At 35.5% G+C, this 13,487-nt stretch overlaps 2 protein-coding genes across 3 annotated transcripts in view; one reads left to right on the forward strand and one right to left on the reverse strand.

Annotated features, from left to right (window-relative positions):
* The window catches only part of Prkg1 (protein kinase cGMP-dependent 1), a 1,307,364-nt gene that overhangs the window by 1,198,460 nt on the left and 95,417 nt on the right, over window positions 1-13,487 (reverse strand). Inside the window, exon 1 of one of the 2 annotated variants that reach the window (XM_004858324.3) lies at window positions 14-1,453. The exons of the other annotated variant lie outside the window; for it this stretch is intronic. Coding sequence (XP_004858381.1) covers window positions 14-324 — 311 coding nt within the window. The 5' untranslated portion in view covers window positions 325-1,453. Of the gene's footprint in view, window positions 1-13; window positions 1,454-13,487 lie in introns of those variants that run through there. 2 annotated transcript variants of the gene reach the window in all.
* On the forward strand, window positions 477-8,715 carry LOC147825632 (uncharacterized). Its single transcript, XM_087185551.1, has 2 exons — window positions 477-702; window positions 8,403-8,715. The coding sequence occupies exons 1-2, from the start codon at window positions 477-479 to the stop codon at window positions 8,525-8,527; spliced, it is 351 nt and encodes a 116-aa protein (XP_087041677.1). The 3' UTR covers window positions 8,528-8,715.

Here is a 13,487-nt window from a genome sequence, read left to right on the forward strand (position 1 = left end):
AACCCCTGCTTACTGTGGGCTCTTGGGGTAGAAGGGCAGGGTCACATGGCTGAGATCCTGGATGTCGAAGGCGGTGGGCTCCGCGGAGATCGCCTGCCGCTTGGTGCGCGGCTCGCCCTGCAAGGTGCTGGCGCTCTGCTTCTGCGCCTGCTGGGTGGCCGGCCGGATCACCGAACGGTACTTGTCTAGCTCGTTCTGCAGCTTCTGGATCAGTTCGTCCTTCTGATCCAACTCTAGCTCCAGCTCGTCGATGAGCGCATCCCGCTGCCTCAGCTCCTCGATCTTCTCCTGGAGCGCGTACTGTAAATCCCGCAGGGTGCCCATGCTCCTCCGGGCTGCCGGGGGCTCCTTCCTGCCGCTGCTCCGCGTCTTGGAGCTTCCTCCCCTCTCTCCGATCAACTTTCCCCAAAGTCGCCGCTGCCTCCCGAGTGCAAAAGCTTCCTACTTGAGACCAAAGCCAGCCTTGGCTTCTGAGCATGCCCAGTCCGCCGGCTCCAGTCACCGAGAGTTTCAGTGTGCAGGCTCCGCGTCTCGGGGCTGAGCGCGAGGCTGCGAGTGGGGATGAGCGAAGCAGCAGGTCCAACCCGGCTCGCAACCTGAGCGCCGTGGAGGCAGAGCGGGAGGAGGGAGCAGGACTGGGGCCCCCGCGGCGGCGACCGGTCTGTCCGGGTCAGCGCCCGGCGCTCTGCAAAGGAACCCGCGGTGCGTGTGGGGAGCCAGATAAAGCTCTGGGGCGCGCTGGGGGCTGTGCGGGCGGAGCGAGGCGGGAGCCCTACTTTGTGGGTGGAGTGGCGGGAGGGAGAGGACGATGAGGACCCCGAGGAAACTGGGGAGGCGTCAGCCGGCTCCGGAGCGTATCAGTCTTGAGGATGCTGGACTAAGATCCTGGAGACGTAGAGCGGCCGGTCAGACTCTGCATCAAGCTGAATGCTTTGCGTTCTGGAGGTGTTCTGACGCTCAGCCTCGCCGAGCACGGCTCCGGGAGGTGCGACTGGGCTCTCGCTTCTACCACGCCACCTTCCCCACGGGGAATGCCTCACACAGGTGGCTAATGCTTGCAAAGAAACTTGCCTTTCCGGAGAGGAGAGCATCCGTGCCTGGGAGGGATCCCCCTTACACCCAGGTGCCTTTGGGAGAAGAGGGGGACAGGCTTCTGACCCCCCACCACAATCCCAAGCATTGCTACTCTGCCAATTCCTGCTACTTTTCGCCTTTCTGTCCCTTTCTGTCCATGGCAAACTCAGATTTGACCCACAGACAGCCTCTCAAGCTTCTCCATTCTCCCTCCCACTCGAGTTAGCGTCTGCCGGAGAGCTCACTGGTGGGCCTCGCCGCTTCCGTTTGCTAGGTGTGACAGAGAAGGGGGTGGGGGCTGAAAATCATTCCCAAGTTCCAAAAAGTTCATCCTGAAACTGAACCATATGTAAAACATTAAAAATATTATTTCTGTGACAGCCAAGCCATTAGGAATGTATCTGCCACTTACTTGGCAAGGAAGAAACCCTGACACAAAACTGAAGGGGGAAAATTCTAAAAAGAGAATTAATTACTGGGGCTGCAGGAGACAGGACACCGTAAAAGTACCTGCCCCGTCCTCACCCCTCACAGCTACATCCCTGCTCACCCAGTACCTCCTAAAAAGGTGACAATTAGACAGCATCCTTTCTGTTCAAGGGTTAATCTCCCATCATGTGAGCACGTGTTTAAAATCCCCAAAATATTTATTTAATACCTACGTTCCTAATATTTACCTACATCTTCACCAATACGTTCAATTTTATAGCTTTTTAGCAGACTTTTAATTACTATTCTTGGACACTCGATACTGTAATCAACGGTGCTCTGTCCATTGCTAAACACTGAAACGAAGTAGAGAGAAAAAATTAAACTGAATAGTAATGCAGAACTATTCACTGGAATCTAACTTAGCCAAGGACACAAATACCAGCCTCTCAAAAACTTGCTCACTTCTTCTTTTCAATACACAACTTTCTGTATTTGAGCTTAAAAGTAAAAACAGAGGGAGAGAGACAGAGAGAGAGAGAGAGAGAGAGAGCGAAAAGAAAAAGCCAAATACCCACTGGCACTTTAACAAGCTTTTTGATATTGTGTATGTGTTTTTAATTAGAGGTGTAAATGATAAAAGATATACAATCCTAAACATTCTTCCACAGAGATCATGATCGAATTCTCTTACATAAGACACTTAATTTGTCTCTTTTCCAACACTAACACATTCAAAAGAGCATTTATTTCAGAAAGTAATATATAAACATTTCATTTATAATAACTTACAAAAAACAGCAGTAAATAATAGTTCTGGATTATTGTTATTTTAATTAAGTGAACCAAGCAGAAGTACCTAGACTTGTATAATTGACTACATTCAAAAAGGGTTTCTGTGACAATTTCTTCCTCCCGGGCAAACGTCCAAATTCTTATTTAACCTGAGGGAATTCATCCTTGGGAAAATGTTTAATACAAAAATGACTTTTTCTTTAGGTCTATTAGTGGGGTCCAGGAGGCCAAGAGTTCATGTGTAAAAATAAATTAGAAGCAATGTACAGGGGAACGGCTAAGCAGTGTTTTGTTTTTAGAGTTCATGTGAGGTTTACATGAGGTTACTTAATATCTATGAGCAAACAAAGTAGAGACAGTGCTTCTTCATTTGTAGAAAGTTTGTCTGCATGTACAATGAAAAATAGGAACTAAAGTATTTTACCCCCAAAATTTAAAAAACACTTCAAAAATACTTGGGAATTTTTGTCAAAAAGAATTTTTACACTAAAATTAATATAAATACTTCTCACTACTTAATAACCTAACTACACACAACTATAAGATATATACACATTACATTTTCATTTTAAATAAAACTCTCATGACACAAAGTAGGTTCTAGGGTGGATATGATATTGAGAATCAGAAATCTGTTATAACAAACACAAAGAAAGTAAATGGCTGAAAAGATATGACTGTTAAATATAACTTGCACTTTGAAGTTGTTCAAGATATAGAATGTTAGCCCATATTGTGAAAAAATAATTCTTTCTCTTAAAAGTTTTATAATTATTTAGCCAAAAATTAGAATTCTGAGATTTTTCTTTCATTCTTAAAATCAAATTAAACATTTTAAGATTTACAATCATGTTTTTGACTGATTGTTTACATTTTAACAATAGATTTCCATCTCAACCTTTTGAATGATTCTAACATTTTCTTAGCTATCTTTTGCATGGCATTTCAAAAATACTAAAGATAAATTTTACATGAAAAACCAAGGTCTCTCAATTACAGACAAATTATCTTTACTATGAATCCCACAGTAACGTTAATCAGTTAAATTACAAGATCGAAGATCAAGTACAAGTCTACTTTCTGCTCATTAGCAAAGTGTCTACTACAAAACTAGAATGGGTTGGAGTGGAATACCATAGACTAATCACCTTTACGCTGGCTGCCTAAGATGTGGCCTTCATGTTAGTACATTTAGAACAATACACCTTTGAAGTAACTGAGCTCACACTCTGGAATTCCATAATTAACTCAAACCCTCTGTCAACAGTCTCCTTTCGTCATAGCTTTAACAGAAGCAAAGTTCTATTGTTGGCTAGACGAAACTGTGGCACGCTAAACTCCAATATGCTCTTCAGTTTTGCACTTAACCCTCGGAATTGAAAATAAATCTTACCATGCCTTCCTTAATGAAACCTCAGAATTTTTTTTGGGGGGGGGGGGGTTTGTTTGTTTGTTTTTTGCTTTTGGTACCGGAGATTGAACTCGGGTCCTTGCGCTTGCGCAGCAGGCGGCAAAACCACTGAGCTAAATCCCAGGCCCACCTCAGAATATTTTAATGAGCTATTCGATAAAATAGTTTTATTATGATACTGGCTTTTTTTTTTTAAAAAGTTAGCATCCAAGAGAACTGTGATAATTTTATTATCCACTTGTCCATTCCACTGATGTTACCTTTTCTGAAAGAGTCCTAAGTTTAAGATTTTCTTCTGCCATTTTACGTGTACATATCTTGAATTGTGAAAATAAAAATATAGCGGAGCTTTTTAAGGGATGGAAGGCACCCCTTGCTGAAACTAAGTACATGTAAGAATCGAGATACAAGGTTACTGTTATTGGCAGAGATACGGCTTGCTCCAAGTTGCTAATCATACTCAAGATCACAATAAAAACAACTAATTTCCTTGAACTCTTAACGAATAACAGGCACTGTTTATGCAAGCCTGCAAGATGAATATTATTATTAACACTTCTGTTTATATCTGAGAACACAGAGGCACAGAATCAGGTGCCCGTGAATGGCAAAGCTAGCCATCCACATTTGAATCCAAAGCTTTGGATGCAGAATTCAAGCTTCTACTCTTTCTTTGTCTTTGGCAAGATTTCTGATTGTTACTGTTGTTTTGCTTTGAGATCTGGAGAGATAAGACTGCCCTAGCTTGACTTTGGGATGGGAAGGTAGAAAGAGGAAAAATTTTAAAAACCTGAGAAAGCAAAAAGACTTTCTTAAAGTTCCTTTTCCTAAAATACTACAGCATCATTTCACCCTGGTTTATGGTAACCTCTTTGGCTGGATTTACCTGCTTTTGATGCTAAAACTGCTCGGGATTGTCTGCTTTAAAATGAAAAGTCCTCGACCCAACCAAACCAAGACAGAGCCTTGGCCACTCTGTTTAATTTACAACTGCGGAAGCCAAGCCAGGCATGGGGACACACGTCTGGAATCCCAGCACTGAGGAAGTTGAGACAGGAGGATTGCCTTGACTTTGAGACCAGTCTGGGCTATGCAGTCAGTTTAAGGCCAGCCTGAACTATATAATGAGATCCTGTCTCAAAAACTTTTTTTAAAAAAGGACTGCTGAGCCTATTCCATAAATACTTTAAAATTTTGCTTTTAAAGTTACTGATAATAAAACATAATAATGATAATACCCATAATTTTAAGCACATCATGAATCCACTTACACATTTGCTTCAGAAAAGCAATTGTCCTATTTCAATGTATAATATACCACAAAAATTGTCTTTTGACTTTAAGGGGTGATGAGTTAGACAATAGAATTTTAATTATACTTTGATAAATGAGACAAGGATTCAAGGTTCTCTTTTTGCTTTATTGGTTTTATGAAAGAAATTCAGTTTCCAGTAAATTCAGTACAGTGATTTAAACACCCTCTGTTGTATTAACTCTTATAGAATTAGTTGTATAATTCCATGGAAGGGTAGATTTGGTCATAAGGAATATATATTTAAATAGATATAAGTAAAAGTTCTAGTGGCTAGGGTGTTTTTGAGTTATACTACTTCAAATGAAAAAGAAATAATAAACCAATAATGATACAAACTTAACTGCAGAAACTTGGAAAGTAATAGTATACTGTACTGTAATTGCTCATGTGCTCAGCATTAAGTACCAAATTACTGTCATGCCTAATAACAGTTGAGATGAATTCTTATATTCCACTGCTTAAAATGATGGTGAGTTATTATTGGACCTTAGCCTACACTAGTCCTCAGGAAAATCCATTGTATCATTTAACAAAATGAACATTTCTTTGCACTCATTAGCTAACTTCCGCTTTCCAATGATTGAAGAAATAAACAGTTTTTAAGAAGAAAAATATTAGGATTTCTAGGGGTTTTTCCATGATTGGAAATTTTCTAGACAAACAACATAATTTAAAACATTTTCTTCACAAAAGTATTATTTTGCTGTATTTAAACCCAGTGTACATATACAAAAGCATGGAACATAATAATATCTCTAATGTATAATTAATAAATGACAGCTTCTTAGTTTCATTCCAGTTATTCTTCTGCTATATTGAATGTATATCACTTAGTAAGTTAATGCATTGATATTTTCCACAAAATATTCAAAAACATTTGCAAACATAATTTTCTTTTGAAAACAGATTTGAATCATGTGGTTAAGAGAATAGCTCTGTAGTTAATCATTTTTCTTTTTTATTGATGATTTTATTTTAAGTAGAGTTTAATAGCTGATAATAACACGGTCATTATCCTCCTACAAGTATTGTAACCAAAATTTAAAGTAAGGAAAACCTAAACTTTCTAGAGAATGTATTAAAATTAGAAAGGAAGAAAAACACTGAAGATGTACAACAGACAATATAATAGAAGCTTGGGTGAATTAAAATTTTATTAATAAGTAAAATGACTTAGTCAACAGAGAAATTGGGGAAGAGGAATTTGCAGTAAAAAAACAAAAAAGGAAAATCTAAAGAGATCTATAGTATCATTAACTTAATGAGCAAGTAAATATTACCTAACTTCAAATGAAGAAACCATTTGATATTATAGCTTTTATACTTTTATAGCTTTCCATTATCAGATGGAAATCCAGAAACCCAGCTTGCTATGGACAAGCAAATGAAGCAGTAGGGTACTAAAACAAATGGATATCATTCCAGGGTCAAGATATGTTGCCTGACATGAAAGCACTACTCTTGGAACAGGGATAGATAGAAGCCTCAGGCTATGGCCCATCAGCTGCATATATTTGATAGATATTTTAATCAACTGTAAAATTATCATCCATCTTGCCTAATGTACATTTTTAGAAAAGATTTAGAAATTTCTTTGTGCTCTAGGTTGGATTTTTTAATTCATTTTTTTAAAGTACAAGTATTTAGTCTAGTAGGTAAAGAATACTTTAAATATTTGTGCTTCAGATTTAAATTTAAAAGACAAATGTGTAAACACCTATATTTAAAAAAAGAAGTTATTAAAAACAACATATAAAGTATCTCATAGTTTCAGTGCCTTATAAAAATAAATATAACATTAAAACTTTTACACTTTTTTTGAGTTTGTACAAAATATTCAACATACATCTTTTTCACACTATGTAAGCATTATGTTTTCATTCAAAAATCAGGGTTAATTTAGAAAGTTAAAATGGAAAATCCATCTAAGTTTTCCAGACAAAATTCTAACCATCTCTCTTCTTTAGAAAAGTATCTATGTTTACTACCAATTTTAAGTGGAAAAAATGACAAAGTACTCTTCAAACTACTTTATTTGTGGAACATTAAAAATAATTGCTGCTGTTAGGAACACAGAGAACTTGATGAATATTGTTTATTTTTATTTTCCTGTTTCCACTGGTCAGCCTCTTCATTGGTACAAGGCAATCAGCATTGTCTCAGAAGTTAGACTAAAACTTAGAGGATTTCCACATTTGCTCCATTATTTAAATTTAGTTACTTTATGTCACTCTCCAGTGCACAACAAATACACACACACACACACACACACACATACACACACAGAATTACATGAGTGACAACATTTTCAATGATTTGACACCCTAGACACTTTAACGGTTATCACTTCCTGGGTGGGGGTAAAGTGTCCTTTTCTTTCTTTGTTCTTAATGAATAGCGCAGAATTTTTTGTTTTTAATCTAGAATAGATGGTAGGAATTTTTTGCCTCACCATTTTCATTTGAAATCTAAAGAAACCTGAAGGGAAAGGACTTTAAACAATTCGTCCAAGGCAGAGCAACTTTAAAATCTAAATCTCCCAATTTTCAGTATAATGTTCTTAAATGTATATTATTCTTTCACATGATCTTTTTGTTATTACTATTGATAGAAGCCTGATTGGGTTCCCATGAAAATTCTCCCTTATATCTCTTAGTAAGTAGGAATTGCTAAAGCCAATTCAAACCACTGCAGTTCAGGGAATGAAATACATTCAAAGGTCTCTGAAATGTCTAATTAGCTCTCCAGACCACATGGACTTTTTGTTGCTACTATGTGGATCCACATAAAGATAAAAGAGTGTGTGTTGGGGGAGAGGTGTCTGTCTGCTTACATCTGCCCCACAGGCATCCACACATCATGGGTATGGTATATAAACCAGAACTTCCAGTCACCTCATTCATGTAAAAGTTAGGTGGATAAATGAGGTGGATGCTGCCCAAATTTTTTGCATTCCATTTTTGTTGACAAAGACATGTGGAGATAGAAGGTACTTTCTTTCTTTAGAGACAGATTAAGTACCCTCCCTTCATAGGGTTTTTTATACCCTTGAAATACAAAAGACAATCACTACCAAGAAAAAGCAAATTGATCCTTAACTCATAGAAAATAAAATATAACACTCTCCACCCCACATAGAACTCAGAATTTAAACAGTGACACTTGTTTGATTCTCTGAAATCTTGTGGACTTGTCTATTGAAATTTTTAAGGAATAATAACTTTAGAGTGTGCCAAAATAATATTCATGTAATATTTTCCAATGGGGAACTCTGTAAAACTTTTGCCAAAAAAGACACTAGAGATGTAATTCAAAATGCATTAAAACAGCATTTAAAACTACATTAGTCTAATATATTACTTATTTTTCATATTCTAGAATCACTTATGAAAAATGGAAAAACTGATGAAGAAAACACAAATAACCAGGAAAAACAAACAGTAGCAGCTGGCACAATACCTAGTGGACAAAGTAAAGCTCTGCCAACAGCCAAAGGACTATAATTCAGAGCTCTTGCCCATCAAAGTATACAGTACAGCTTTGCGTTTCCTCAAAATATGAACTAAGAAAAATTAAAACCTTAAAGGTGATAAGTGAGTGAAAATGCATTCTAGGGTCAAAAATGTTGGGAGGCACTGAGATAAATTCATTAAAACAAATTGCTTTTTGACTATTCTCAATATTTTTAATTTTACAGTATGAATCATGAATCCCCAAAATTTATAATATGTAAAATTATTTATAATATGTTAAATATTACATATTATTTACATCTGTGTAATATGTAAAATATTACATATAATATAAATAATATATATATACAATTGATTCAAACAACTGGTCTTTAAATTTGCTAGACCTAAGTATTATAATATTTCATTGTTAAAAGGTCAATTACACAACTTATTATAAGCTATAAATATCTTCCTCATTGTTGGAATTCCTCATTGGTACCTACATACACAGAAATATCTGAGATCGGGCCGGGGATTTAGCTCAGTGGTTCTGCTGCCTGCCTCGAAAGCGCAAGGCCCCAAGTTTGATCCCTGGTACCAAAAAAAGAAAAGAAAAGAAAAGAAATATGTGAGATAAGAACATATCCTAGTTTGACCAACAATACTGTCAATACCAGTATCTCCTTCTTAAATGCACAATTTGTCCAGCCTGTAACCACAGCCAATGACATGACATTAAACCATGAACATACAATAAATTTGGTACCTATAGGAAGGACTAGAATTGCCATTTGACCCATAATTACATTTCCTCTAAAATTAGCCTGGGGTATAGGGCTGTTATTCAGGTTGAAAATATGTTAAAGGGAAAATTACAGTGGGATCAAAATCAGGAGAGCAATTGTTTAACAACCATATAAGTAACTGATCTGTAGTTCTTCAAAATCTCCAAGCACCAATTGATTTCATTTAACACTGCAGAGCTTTTCCAATGGTGATTCTTTTTCTTCCTATAAAACCCTTTTCCTAAGCCGTTCACTATTTTCAAATCAAATCCCCTAATCACCTTCTATCTTTGGAGTCAATAGCTCAGTGATTCCTTTCTTTCTTTCTCCCTTTCTATTTCTTCTTTCTTCTGATAATCCTTCTGAATTATCCAATAATATTTTCCCTTAAACTAGCACTTATCACGATTTATAATTATATATTTTGGGCATGGATATTTGTTATCAAGATACCTTCTCCCATTAGATTATAAACTCTAAGAAAACATGGAACTATATTTTGTTGACCAACACCTAAAACAGGAGACCCATACTATAGACTTGTTAATTGCACTGAGCAAATAAAGTTCAGAAAAAAATAAATGAAAACAACAAATGTTTATTTCGTACCTGAAGCACACCTCCATGGTGAAGAAGGAAGGGTAAGGGACAATTTTTTCTGTTTGTGGATGAAGATGTGGAATATTTAATAAAATCAAATATGTCAGTGGCTTAATTTAATCTTTCTGGGATAAATTAAACATATTAGGGCTTTGTTTAAAGGCGTGTTTTTCTCCTTCAGGAAAAAAAAGAACAAAAACGTTGCTCTTTGAACACTCATGCTTAAGACCCATGATAACTGTTTTCTTCCTGTTACCTTAAAATTTTTCTAGAATATGTCTCTTGATACTCAACAACTTATTCAAAGTAAAGCAAAACAATCAACTTAATTAATGCACTTTTAAATCGCCATAATCTCATATTCTGTGTTACATTTAGGCTTGTAATGTCTCCAAGGTCCCCTGGCACTGCCCATGTCATCCACCAGTCTTCAATTTCTTTCTGCCCATTTCTTTCACAGCTCTAGCTACTCCTTCAAAAGGATGACTGCTGTTCTAGGAGCCAGGCTTTTTGACTAGTCTTTCTTCATACATACATCTTTCAGAAAACTACTCATATCATTTGATGTTCATTTGAAAGCAGATGTTTCCAATTAAAGAACTTTATAAGGTACTCGAGCAATAACCAATGCTTGTGCTCTACCTAAATGATTATTTCATTTACAGTATCTTTGAAAGTTCACATTGAAATAAAATTCAAAGCAGATTTATTATGCACAAGAGGCAAATTTATATACTTTTAAAGACTTTTAATTTACTAATTTAGTTCTTAAAATAGGTTTAGTTCTCTTTTTCACTCTCTTGTTCTCTTGCTCTTTTTTTTCCCTATAGTGTAGGCCCTACATATAAGCTTAATCCCACAATTAGCTTAACATTAAAAGCTTTTGGGCATTACCAATAATTATAAACTTGCAATGCTATGCTAAATAGCTGTTCATGTAAATCAAAAGACAGGAATATATACTTCTTTATATACCTCTGTATATACTTCATATATACAGAAACAACATTCCTCGGGTAGTTGTTTTATTTTAATTTTTAAAAAGTGAGCAAGAAGTCTTCCAAAGTGCTTCACATTTATTACACTTGAACATAGGTTTTGTGCAAAAGTAATTTTGTCAAACTACAATCCTAAGTCCATGCTTTTCCTATGAAAATACCAGAAGTGATGTTTATTTATGGAAGTCAAATTTGGAGACAATTATTCAAAGCTTTGCACATATATATCCCCCCAAATATCTATAAATGAAGCTTTAGACTGTAATTGTACAATGCTTCTTTAGAACCTAAGTAGAAATCTTAGTTCCTAATTTGTTACCCTAAGAAATTTCTGGATTTTCAGCAAAACCTTAGTGTTAATAAACACTGGAAGGTAATAATTGTCTTGCCTTGCATCATTTATCTTTAGTGGTTTTTAACATATTTTCGCCTCCTGCAAAATGGGAGTTTCATAAAGCATTTATCTAAAACAGCTAGCAGGTGTGGTGGTGCATGCCTATAAACCCAGCACTCCAACAGGTTGAGGCCAGAGGATCACAAGTTCAAGTCCAGCCTGGGTAACCTAGGAAACTAGAAAGGCCATGTCTCAAAAAAAAAAAGTAAATCCAGTCCAAGGAAGGACTGGGGATGTACCTCAATGTGAACATCCTAGGATTAATCCCAGTAACAGAAAGCAAAACAAAACAAGACAAAAAACACATATTCCTTTGGAAGCAACCTTTTATGAAGAGAAAAAACATATGATTAGTAGCAAAAATCTTTTGATATGTAGATAGATGATGTAGATATAGATATACCTATGCTGAGAAAATACATTATTAAGTTAAAAATATTTTTAGAAAATAATTTCTAAGATTTAAATTTGACATTTCTAAAAACTACAAGATTAAGCAAAGCATTACTTGACTAAAAATTGATACTTCTTATTCACATAATTCATTTTATTTTAAATACACTTCCATAAATAGTATATAGTTTTAGTAAAAAATACATTCTTCACATTTTTCTTAGCCATTAAATAATAATTTCTAATGGTTAAAATACACAATTAAAGGTACAATTGCACCCTCTACTGTCCAAATTTTCTATTCCATATTGAGCAAAGCACTACATATGTTTGCTTACCATATTCATTATAAAAGTAACAGTAAATTACACTGTCTTCCTTTTGACATTATTTGGCAGTTACTCAAACTAAAATCTAATTGTTAAAAATTGTTTATTGAAACAATTAGAAATTTACCATTCATATAGTTACTTTTAAAATGACTATAATTAATAAAACATTAACTTGCTGAAAAGAAATATTATTAAATCACATTTAAAAATTAATCCAAATAAAAAATGTCAACTCACTCAAGACAACAATTGGCATATTTTCTAATAGTGTATTCAGTTTGTCCAATCTTTTTCAAGTTATAAATGAGAACATGTTTCTCTAAAATTGCACTTTGAAATTTTAAAAAACTAATTTTTGAGTTTCTCTTGTGATTGTCAAAATTTAAGAAACCACTCTAAGTCAAAAATAATAGGCCATTTCTTTTAACCCTGTTTTCTCATTTTAAAGAAAGACTAATTGTTTTGGATTCAAAGCAATTCTTTTCTTTTGGCAGTACTGGGAATTAAACTCACAGCCTCCATACTGAGCTACATCCTGGGCTCTTTTTTGAGATAGGGTTTTGGTAAATTGCCCCAGGTGAGGCTTGAACTGCCTCAGCCTCCCAAGTGCTGATATTACAGGTGTGTGCCACCATACCCAGTGCAATAATACCACAAAAGATAGCAAGAAGCCAAAAAAGTTGAACATTGTTTGCTCAATGTTCATTGCAATTTCTCAGTAATAATGGAAGTATTAGTTATTCTGAATTTTAGTAGTTCTAGGACGTATGTTAGACTTTGCAGGGTAACCACATAAAGAAATAAACATGTACAAATAACAAGTTGATGGAGGGAATAATGAACACAAAACTTATTCAAGTAGAGGTACAAAAGGAAAGAAAAATTAACCTAAAAAGGAAAAAATAGAAAACAAAGAGTAAGATGATATCAGAGACTTAACTATTGTAAACAGATTACATATTTTGATTAATAAAGATTGTCTGGCTGAATGAAAAGTAAAATAACTATGTATCTTCATTTTCCAAGAAACAATTTTTATGCAAATAAACAGAAGGGCATACAGAAAAAAGTTGGCCATAAACTACAATCCAAAAGAAAGCTAGTATAGTTGCACTAAATATCAACAAAGATTTTAAGAAAATAAGCCCTACTTGGGCCAGGGATGTAGCTCAGTGCAACAGCACCTGTCTGGCAAGCATGAGGCCCTGAGTTAGATTCCCAGTACCTAAAGAAAAAGAAAGAAAGAAAGAAAGAAAGAAAGAAAGAAAGAAAGAAAGAAAGAAAGAAAGAAAGAAAGAAAGAAAGAAGGAAGGAAGGAAGGAAGGAAGGAAGGAAGGAAGGAAAGAAAGAAAGAAAGAAAGAGGAAATAAGTACTACTAGAGATTTTAGAATAATAAAGGGATTAATTTAGAGAATCTTGAAGTAAACATACATACATATGCCATTTGATTTACAACCAATGTGACACTTCACAAACTATAGTCTTTTCAATAAATGGTGCTACAT

This window comes from Heterocephalus glaber, unplaced genomic scaffold (assembly GCF_053883595.1).
Source record: "Heterocephalus glaber isolate CG9 unplaced genomic scaffold, H.glaber_assembly_v1.0 deba00001497, whole genome shotgun sequence".
Classification (NCBI taxonomy): domain Eukaryota; kingdom Metazoa; phylum Chordata; class Mammalia; order Rodentia; family Bathyergidae; genus Heterocephalus; species Heterocephalus glaber.

Bases quoted from the DNA above. Each gene is read 5' to 3' on its own strand.
- LOC147825632 (XM_087185551.1), top strand. From the start codon at position 477: ATGCCCAGTCCGCCGGCTCCAGTCACCGAGAGTTTCAGTGTGCAGGCT. The intron at 703-8,402 runs GTGCGTGTGGGG...TTCATATTCTAG, and splicing joins GCTCTGCAAAGGAACCCGCG to AATCACTTATGAAAAATGGA.